This window comes from Punica granatum, chromosome 1 (assembly GCF_007655135.1).
Source record: "Punica granatum isolate Tunisia-2019 chromosome 1, ASM765513v2, whole genome shotgun sequence".
NCBI classification, from domain to species: Eukaryota; Viridiplantae; Streptophyta; class Magnoliopsida; order Myrtales; family Lythraceae; genus Punica; species Punica granatum.
Genome location: NC_045127.1, coordinates 40,486,211 through 40,496,782, shown reverse-complemented (window position 1 = coordinate 40,496,782; position 10,572 = coordinate 40,486,211). Strand labels below are relative to the sequence as shown.

Sequence of the window (10,572 nt, the reverse complement as noted above, 5' to 3'; positions counted from 1 at the left end):
TTTCCGTTGTATCCGTTTTTGCAGTGGATATATGAAGGATTTCATGACCGTTTCAATAAAAAAAAATCAAATATATTATTAAATAAATTTTATTTCTTGTATCGATATATTATTGGTAGCATCGTCAATTCGTAAGTTTTGTTTTTCTGGAAGGAATTAATTCATCTATTCTTTTCATGCACTGTTCGAATACAAAATCTTTGCGCTTTTGCACATCGAGGAAAAACCCTCGACCGTCGACAGCCGGTCTTTCGGTGGACTGCATAATGGGCCGAGCGATACCATTGCCACTCCAATGCTCTCTCGTTGCAAATGGAAATGTGTAAATCGATCCCAGAGTCGGGGTGCTTCTGTCATCTTAGCCAAAGCTTGATCTATGGGTTCATATGTATGGTCTTGTCAAATTCTCTCTTATAACATATCCTAATAATCACCAAACACCGAATAAGGATTTAAGAAGTTTTAGCCACCCCTCTATCCGGTCTGAAATGCGGCCAAACATCTTATAAAAATGAGGAAGGATTAAATAGGCCTTAGTTCAATCTTAAATGTCGAAGCTACGAGCAAAATGGGAGCAGCCTAAACCGTGAAAACGGGTGCAAATGGTGGATATGCGAGCATGATAACTTATATGCTGTTCTATATCTCCATGAATTACTACGCTTTTATTGCAGGTAAATTTTGGATATAAATAAAAGTAGCCATCGCCGAATAACTAGGTTAAATTCCTGTCAGTTGCGAAAATTGCAGAGAGTGATTTTTTCAAATTACTTTTCATTTTGTCGAGAAGCTTTTACATGATAGAGAGCTCGTTTGGCCTCATACAATTAAGAGATCAGCAGATCTGAGGACTGAATAAATCAAGTACTCAATCAATAAACTAAAAATATCAAGATAAAGATCACCGGTTAACACAGAGCATAACGTTCAGCTAGGTTCCTAAACGTGAAAACAAATAACTAATGGCAATTCGCATCGAGATTCACAGCTATACATTAATCTTGATGATTAAATTACTGCCCGTCTTAGAAGGCCATGTACACAGTTTTTACATCGAAATCAACCCATCCTTTTAGAAATTGAGCACTCCATAGATTAAGCACAAGCTATAACCAAACCACAACGGATATTAAGACTAATCTTTCTTTACAGAAACCTAAATTAAATGCCAAGCAGATGCCTTTTGATAAGCCTTAATATGAGTTTGATAAAAAGAGTCGGAACAACAAGAAGCAGGCGGATGGTCAGGATGGAACATAAGGTTCGAAGAGTGTTATCCATGGACTTGGGTCGTGCTGCATTATTGCAGCGGCCCGCTCAAACTCTTCTCTGAGGACCTTTATGCTGGACTTGTCCACCACCCGGCCCAGGTCGTGCTTGGTATCAAACGGGTCCTCTATGCAAATCAGGTGCCGGTCGTTCCCAATCCTCCTAGTCCAGTCTTTCGCCTGTTTGCTGCACGTTTTATAAGAAGAATATAGCCTGAGCTCGGCACAGATTTTGTTGATAGCGAAGTCCGGTAGAAGGTAGTAATGACAAAAAATAACACTTCAACAAGAGTCAAAGACACAACTCAAAGTCTCAAAGAGACCACCAGCTATATACAACCGGCAAGGAAGAAGAAAATTAGCTTTCAGCTCAACACATATATGCAATACAAGAAACAAAAAAAAAAAGCACCATTCTTATTTTGAAACAATTTTAACCCTACATGATCAGTCGACCCACAACAGTGAAATTTGTCCATCATATAAAATAATATCATTTTGAGAGCACAATGTCCTTAATCTCCTTATGCAGTTTCAATGACACCATCACCATCAACCACCCACCACGATTTCTACAAGTCCACAGTGCCGAGCTCCAGTGTCATCAGCTCCTTCCACTTAATCCAAGCAGTGCAAGGCCATTTTTGGCTTACACGAGGTGAATGATTAAGGCTAAAGGTACTTTTCAAACATAGGAAGGATACAATTTATCAGAGGCCTGTTTATACTGGCAGAAAATTTGTTTATCAGGGCTTCATGGCCAAGGTCTAAGTATATGGGTGCAAGTTATAACAAGATAAGGTTGAAGGAGGAAGTTGTCACTATGCAATTAGTTTTAAGTGGTCTTGGCGTAGATCCTAAAACATTTAAGGGTATAACACAGGGTTTAACATATCAACACACACATGAAAATAGCGAGCACATTATCAAGGTATTACAAAAGTCGTGGCTCTAATCCATCTATTTCAAGAGATTAAACAAAAATAGATCATTCCACCAACTATACATGTTAAGTAGTGTGCGCACAGAAATCTTACCTGAGCAAGCATCCTGTGCGGACGGATATAACAGAATTTGTATAATCATGGCGGTAGGCCCAGTAATTGAAAAATGCCCACACCAACTGGGCAATTGTTTCCTTGTTGCGAGACCCATAATCCTGGAGCTTTTCTACTTGATCAAAGTAAGCGCATTCTATGCCATCAACAGTGACAGAGTAAGTTGGCTCTATTTCCTGGAACAAAATATTTGGTTAAAAGCAAGATATTTGAAAATCTCCCAGATAAATACCAATGGGATAGGAACAAGCACAAATTGTTATCTATTAATTTTTATGATATAATAATGGCCCATGTGTCAATTAATGGAAATCAAAGTCAAAGTGCCAAATGTTTAGGAGGAAAGTTGGATAATTCCCAAACCCCCCCCCCCCCCCCCCCCCCCCCCCCAACCCAACCTAAAAAAAAGGTTGACCCTCTCTTTTTCCAAATACAAATTGAAACTAAAGAATATGTATTCATCTCAATCAGTGCCATCAACTTATGGAGAAACTATGTATGACAACAATGACATGTAATGCTAGTCATACTCTATCGCGTCTCGTCACCAGTTGCCATGAAAAACTACAAATATACATATCTCAGTCCACAAAGTAGAGATAGCAGAGTAGTAACACCGTAAATAGCATTCTGAATAAAGAACAAGAATAAAGCACAACAGACCTCACTATCTCAAACAAATTAAGTAAAAGTGGAAAGAAATTAGATTTCCACATTTTTGGATTTATTAGTATATCACACAAATCAAAATGTACAAAAGACGAAAAATGCCACCATTTGAAACATAAATAGCATAACCAAAAGGCAATTAATTATCAATTCAGCAAATATTAGAAGCTAGAAGAAATCCATACCTGCAAGCACGGAAGGATAGCCGGACGACGTTGCTGTAGGAAATGAATGCACATCAACACATACCTGAAAGAAAAGGGACGTGAATAATCTGCAAAAAGCACATTATATTGAAAACAGAACTAACTATATAACCTCTGCACCATTGTGCCCCTTAACAGAGGCAAAAGGAATATTTCCAACTAATTAAACTTAGATATATCAAGGACGATATCTGGCCCAAATGAGAAGAAATTGTATCTAATCTACAAATATGTAGATGGCCATCTTTGAGATGGGTTCTAAAATTATGAGGCGGAAATAAAATGATTATGAATTGAGAACTCACGCATAGCTGGATAGAGTTCCTTGATAAGTCTCGTTCACTCGTCTTGACTTAGCCCAGTGTTTAACAATATATGCCAACTGCCGCAACCTGACATCTATTTGAGCATAATCCCGAAGAAGCTTTGTATTTATCACTGCTAACACATTGTTTATGCATATATCGCATGAGACTCCAGTCACTGGATCCATAAACTTCACTATTGGGACCCTAGCATGTACCAACGGCTGTAAAAATAGAAATCAAAACTCAAGGTTCCAATATAAATTTATGGAACAACTAATAAAAAAATTATCATTATTGCACTAGAGAGCAGTAAAACTAGTAAATTGAAAAGTAAATGCGGAGGCATGCATGTAGTAAAGATGGAATTAGTTAATAGCATATCGTTTATGTCATTATGTGTATTCAGATAAATAATAAGAGCATTGACATGGTGGCAGACCTCTATGTTGAAGGTCTCAATAACTCTAACGTCATAGCAGACTCAGAAGAGTACCTCAAATGACCCCATTATTTACCACACTTGAGTATGATTTCAACAACTTTAGTCACCATATTAGTCCAACTCTCTCCACCACCAAGAAAAGGATTCAAGATATCTAATAAACCACCATGAATAATTTTTGGAAGCCCACTCAAAGTAAAAACTTCCCTAATTTAACCCCTGACCTGATCTTATACAAGCCAAGGAAACTACACTGAGTTCTATAATGTCTCCAGTGTGATTGAGAAAAAGAATAAAAATCTTGTGACAGGAAAAGGGCAAACACAGCTCAACCTTAAATTTCATCATAGAAAGATATTTAAATAAACCTGCAATGGCATGGAAAAGCTATGCCTATCAAAAAGACTCCATCTACATATCAATGCTTGAACAAAGGTAAATCAAGATGAAGTAATCTAAGATAACATTTACAATACAGATGAGAAACTTGAAATTTTCATTCTGACAAAAGAGACAAAACAGGTACATGCCTTCTTTTGGCCCGAATAAATGATAATTATAGTACTGATAACTAGAAATGACAAAGTAAATGATGCAATACCACATTAGCAAAGAATCACCACAATTACTTAAGAATTCAATTCTTAGTTCGTATGGTCCCATTTCCGCTGCTAGCAATGCAGAGTATATGAATCTTATCCACAACAATGGTGCAGCTCAATATAACAGCTATACATAGTAACACTGACAATAGATAACTTGCAACCACTATTAACTATTTGCTGAATACAAACCAATATGACTAACCTGCACGTTTTGTAGATTATCTGATTTCAGAATGTCCGCCAACTTCACCAGAAGCTTAGATTTGTCAATCTCTGCATCCTGAATTGCAAGGCAAACATCTATATCACTCTTGCACACCCCAAAGGAGTTCGCACAGGATCCGTATAGGTAAAGCCGAGCTTCAGGCCACTCCTTATTGACTAGCCTCTCCAGCAATGTCAACAATTGCTTCTGCCTAGTCTTCTCTTCACCAGGTGGTGTTAGGGACTCATAAATCAGAAGAAAATGATTATTTAGCCTGTTTATGTCACTTCGACACTCCATCATTTTTCTAAGGTTCCTCATCCTCTGGCTAAGTACCTGTTGCCCCCTTGAGTCTGACCTGTATTCCTGGAATAACAAGTAAAGTTGATTTTTAACATTCTACCTCATAAAACCTCTGATTAATGATATCAACAACATTCTCCAGAAAGATAAACTTTTCTTCTGGATTTGTATTCTGAGTAATTTGAAATCATCCCAAGGGTAAGTGATGTATACTCGAACCCCGCTTAATTGTTATTTAATGAGAATGAAGCTTTTCCTTTTCTAAGGTAACCATGACCAATAAATACACCTAACATTACTGTACATCGATCTAGCCTTAAAAAGTCTGGATTCTATAATCACAAGCTCGATTAAACAAAGACTCAAACTCTGGAGCTCACCGTGACATCCATGCATTACAATTGCCTAACCTCCCCCAAACAACTGCATATACATAAAGACTGCAAAAACAGAAGTGCAAAGGGGCATTATTACCTTATCACGACTCACACGGTGTAAAGTCTGACTCTTATTCTCGTCGAGTGGATCCTCAAGCAATAAAGAGTCAACTAGCTGTTCACCCAAATCATCTATTTCACCAGCATCCTCTCCTCTATTCCCCTCCACAGGAGACTCGCCGTTCATGTCCCTCATAGATTTATACACATGATTTGCAAGGACAGAGTGAACCTCAGGATCAAACTGCCCGACCAACACCCTCTCACTGCGAACTTGTCTCTGAACATCAGAACTAAATCCCCTCAGTCTCATACTTCCGTCTCCTAAGCTCAAATTATTCCTGTTATTCAAATCCCTATGATTGCTGTTCACTTCACCTGCATTGCGCTCAAAGTCACCCCTTCTCCGATCAACAAAGCCCCTATCCCCCACCTCTCTGTGAAACCCTGGAGGCGCAGGCCTGCGACCATCAACATTAGAACCGACTTGGTGCTTGCCCCATCCTGGCCTGGATTGCTCAAAGCTGTGAGAGTCAAAATTCCGGTGCCGGAATGCAGCAGGATTGGAGCTTGAATTCAAGTAATTCGAACTCTCCGGGCCATTAAATTTCAGATTCCTACCGGACCTGTCATAGCCCCTACTCACGTAACCTATTTCAGGCTCTCCCACAGAGTCAAGGTTTGGACTTTCAACTGAATTACCGTTTGGCAGGCGATCAGAGGGCTCCACTTCGAGTGAAAAAGCACCAAAGCGCAGATTTTGAGGACCAGAGGATGGGGTCCCAGTCGAATCGGGCCCGAACCTTAGCCCTAATCTGGCGAAATCATCCGTGAGAGTGACGTAACTGTGGGGGTAGGGCAAGGGAGGCCGGGGAGGGGAGAAACCGTGAGGCCTGGAAGAAGAGGGATCGTGGCCACCGGAGGGCGCTCCGTGCAGAGGGAACGGGAGGGTGGGACCGACAGCGGCGACGGCCGGATCAAGGGTGAGGGGTTGTGGCTGCGTCGGAGGGGGTTGAGATGGTTTCACGTGCTGAAGTTGGTGAGGCCTCTGAAGTAGGGACAACAGGAACTCACCGCCGTCGGAAGGTCCCGGCGGCTGCGGCCGCGGGGCGTCACTTCCACCGCCGGACATGGTGACCGGCGGGGTTCCACACTGAAGTTTTACACTGAAGTGACGAGAAAGACTAGTATGAGGAGCGAGGAGGAGAGAGAAAAGAGCAACAAATTAACGAAATAACAAATTTTTATTTAAATATCAATATTAATTCCCGTTTAATTTTTCTTTTTTATGCACTGCTTGTTTTTTTTCCTTTGCCTTTTATGGCCCCAATAGAGTAATAAATAATGAAATGGTCTTTGTTTGGAAATAGAGTTAAGTTAAACTCAATTCCATTACAACTATGTATATATAGATATAACTAATTGGATTGTAATAATAAAGTAGAGGGAGAAAATAAAAAAGTAATAATTGTATCGTTGAATTATTAAAAAAAATAGAAAAAAGTAATAAATAGTTGAGAGAAAGTAATAATTATTTCATTGAATTGTAAAAAAAGTAATGAATAGTTGAGAGAATTTAATATTAAAAATTGAATTAAATGATAGTTAAGATAAAAAAATAAATAAAATAGAAAAAGTAATAATTATATTGTTAAATTGAAAATAAATTAAGTTAAAGTGAAGGAGAGAAAAAAATTACTCTAAAATCAAATAAGGTAAACTGATATATCAAAGTTGGATTCTGATATATATTTTACTTATACCCAACCTAATAATTTGTTGTCCATACTTTCCGGGGAAAAATTCTAACCATATAGCATTCTTTTTTGTTTGATATAACGAGGGGTCAGGAATTTATATCGCCTATAATAGAATCGAAAACAATTCTTAAAATTAAACTACTTAACGAACAACAATCTATATATCTATATATAAATGGAACGAAACGCCGAATATTACCACGTAGAACGCAGATAACTCATGATTGAATGACTCTCGAAGTTCCCACCAATTATAATTAAAAAAATGACGTAATATCATTGAGCCACATCATTTATGAAACTCTAATGCTTTGTTTGGTTTCACAACGTGATTTTAAAATCACACTTTAATTTAATTCTATCCACAATAAAACAAAATAACTCATACAAAGTCAAAGGATGGACCCCATTTATACAACTTTTTTTCCACAATAAAACAAAATAATTCATACAAAGTTAAAAGGTGGACTACATACATAACCATTTATATAACTTTTTTTTCAAAATCAAAATCTGATTTTAAAATGTTACTTACAAACCAAACGCAATATAAAACTTTTTCAATTATAGAAGATGAAAAATCATCTATTATAGTATTATATATATATAGTTATTTTTTTATACAAGTTGACATCTTCATTTAAACAAAGCACAAATTTTTATGCCCAAACCACAAGTATTAACTTTTTTGGAAGCACAAAATATTAGCTAATTATTTATATCATGAAGCTATCTGAGAACCAAAAGAACTTTAATCAAAATAGAATTGATGAGAAATAAATCTTTGCCAATTAAATGGTCACCAATTAAAAAAGAATTATAATAACTTCCTTATATAGATACTTATACCAAAAAAAACACTTTCGATGAACTGTAACACCTTAAAATCCCACATTGATAGGAGAAGGAGTTAGCAAAGTGGTTTATAAAGACCAACCTATGGGATTAGCAACAATTTGGACTTAAGCATTTTGGGCCGGTGATTGGGCTTGACAAGTTACTCTGTCAGTCCCATAGATTAGGTCGGGTCATTACAATGTGGGAGAAGGAGTTAGTGGAGTGGTTTATAAAGACCAACCTATGGGATTAGCAGAAATTTGGACTTAAGCATTTTGGGCCGGTGGTTTGGCTTGACAATTTAATAGCTTTAACTTTCAGTTATGGTTTCGAACCGAAAATATATAGTGGATTAAACGTTTAGGAATAATTGAGCCAAACTAATGCATTTACGACTTAAGTTGAACTTTTTGCATAATTTTAGGATTTCTACGTTCATTTAGCCGTTAAATTGGTGATAAATTGAAATATATTTTTATACTTAAATAAAAATTATTACCGACATAGGTTGGATCAGGTGTTTCAATGCCTTTGTCCTTTAAGTAAGATCTTGGCTTCATCAGTCTACAATTAGCAAAGCTTTACCTCTTTCCGCTTGAACCTAGATTTGTCCGGACTTGTTGGACTTTAGGTACCGTATGGGTGCCAGTTGAAAAAATAATCTTCATATAATTAAAAATATTAATTAAAAATAAGCGGGATAGTTCCCTACAGTGCGTGGTTAGTTCAATTGGTTTGGCACCTATTTTCCTGAAGTAAGCAAATTCAAATATTATAAATGAAGAAAAATTATGATTGATACTTGAGAGAGTTTAACCTCGTTGTGAGTCATCCCGGGCACCGGTTCGAGTATGGATTAGTCGAGACTCTTGGTAAACTCCGAATACCGGGTTGAGCAAATCGGGAAATTATATATGTTGATTAAATTAAAAAACGTTAAATTAAAAATACTAATTTCTTTTAAAGGAAGAGTTAACTTCGTTGTGAGATAACCGGGCTCGATTGTGAATTAGTCGGGACTTGGTAGAATTCGAATACCTGGTGAAGAAACCCGTGAAAAACATATATTGTTCAATTAAACTAAAGAATGTTAAATTAAAATATTCTAAATTATTCAAACAAATGAGGGTGGGGCTCTCGCCGATGGGAAATTTCACCCCACTCGCCCTAAGATTGCTGATAGTGACCCTTAACCGTTACCGTATAAAAAACATATAGTGTTCAATTAAACTAAAGAATGTTAAATTAAAAAAAAAATCTAAAATTATTCAAACAAATGAGGATGGGGTCTCACCGATGGGAAATTTCACCCCACTCGCCTAAGATTGCAGACAGGGACCCGTAGTCATTATTGTATAAATATAAAAGTTTGGTAATTTAAAAAGTAATTAATATAATTTTTAAAGATTATTTTTACAAATATATGAAATGTCATTGTAGAACACGAAAAATTTTACAAATTACCCCCATTATTTTTAGTGCCCAGCTAAGTTCGGTGTTAATTTTGGAATTTAATGGTGCACAAATAATATATCACGTGCCCGAACATCTCGATACATTAAATACTAAACATGTTATCCAAGGGCAAATGTGGTATTTCATCATACAAATATCTGGTGTTAATAGATTCAAATATTATTATCTAGAAATTAATTAAATAATCATTAATTTCAGATAATTTGGAACCAACAAGATCAAGGAGTTTACATAATATTTTTTAAATGGATAATAATCTGTTTTTTAAAGAAGAAAAATTAGATTACTATCTTGAACTGACCAATTAAGTGCAAATACAAGGATTGATGGCTTTCTCCTCCACACCTATAAATAGGAGCCCTCATTCTTCCCAGTAGGCTCTTTTTAGGGAGAAAAAGCTTAAGAGAGTTCTGAGGAAAAAGTGCTCTGCAAATTAATGGAGTGCGAGAAGACCAAAATGCTTCAAGATCTCAAGAACACTTCGCATTGAAAGGAAGAACACGAGAATGCGAAGAGCACAAAGAATGGTGGATGAAGTCAATGCGACCCCGGCGAGCTTCACAATTGATCGAATGAAGCGCACTCGCCTCGATGATTTTTAAATGTGTTCGTGTTTAAGGGAAAGACTCGAAACAAACACAGAGTCTGGAGATCCATTAACACGACATTAAACCGAAGCCTGATCGCAGAGTTTCGAGAATAAGTCCCAAAGACCTTCTTAACAACTTTTAGGTTAAGCGAAGAGAATCAAAGGATTTTTTTTCTTGTAATTATAGAATGCAATTAGTGATTTTAACTCATAAAATTTAATCAATTGAAAATTTATCGTGAAAATTTTCCGTCTTATTTCAGACTCGACGGTAGGATAATCTCTATGTCTCATACCTCTTTGCAAAAAAAAAAATTACGATGCCAAGAAAGCAAGAAACTATTAATGCAACTCTAAGTGTCCAATCAAAGGGGGCAATGACATGGAGCGAAGCAAAGACTGAAGCTGA

General features: G+C 36.9%; 1 protein-coding gene across 1 annotated transcript; it reads right to left on the bottom strand.

The window, feature by feature from the left end:
- Positions 1-975: 975 nt before the first annotated feature.
- Positions 976-6,704, bottom strand: LOC116212178 (UTP:RNA uridylyltransferase 1). The gene is made up of 6 exons (XM_031546750.1): positions 5,539-6,704; positions 4,759-5,127; positions 3,507-3,730; positions 3,181-3,244; positions 2,306-2,502; positions 976-1,455 (listed from the first exon to the last, which is right to left on the bottom strand). Exons 1-6 carry the CDS (start codon positions 6,631-6,633, stop codon positions 1,245-1,247), a joined length of 2,160 nt encoding a protein of 719 aa, XP_031402610.1. The 5' UTR covers positions 6,634-6,704; the 3' UTR covers positions 976-1,244.
- Positions 6,705-10,572: the final 3,868 nt, after the last annotated feature.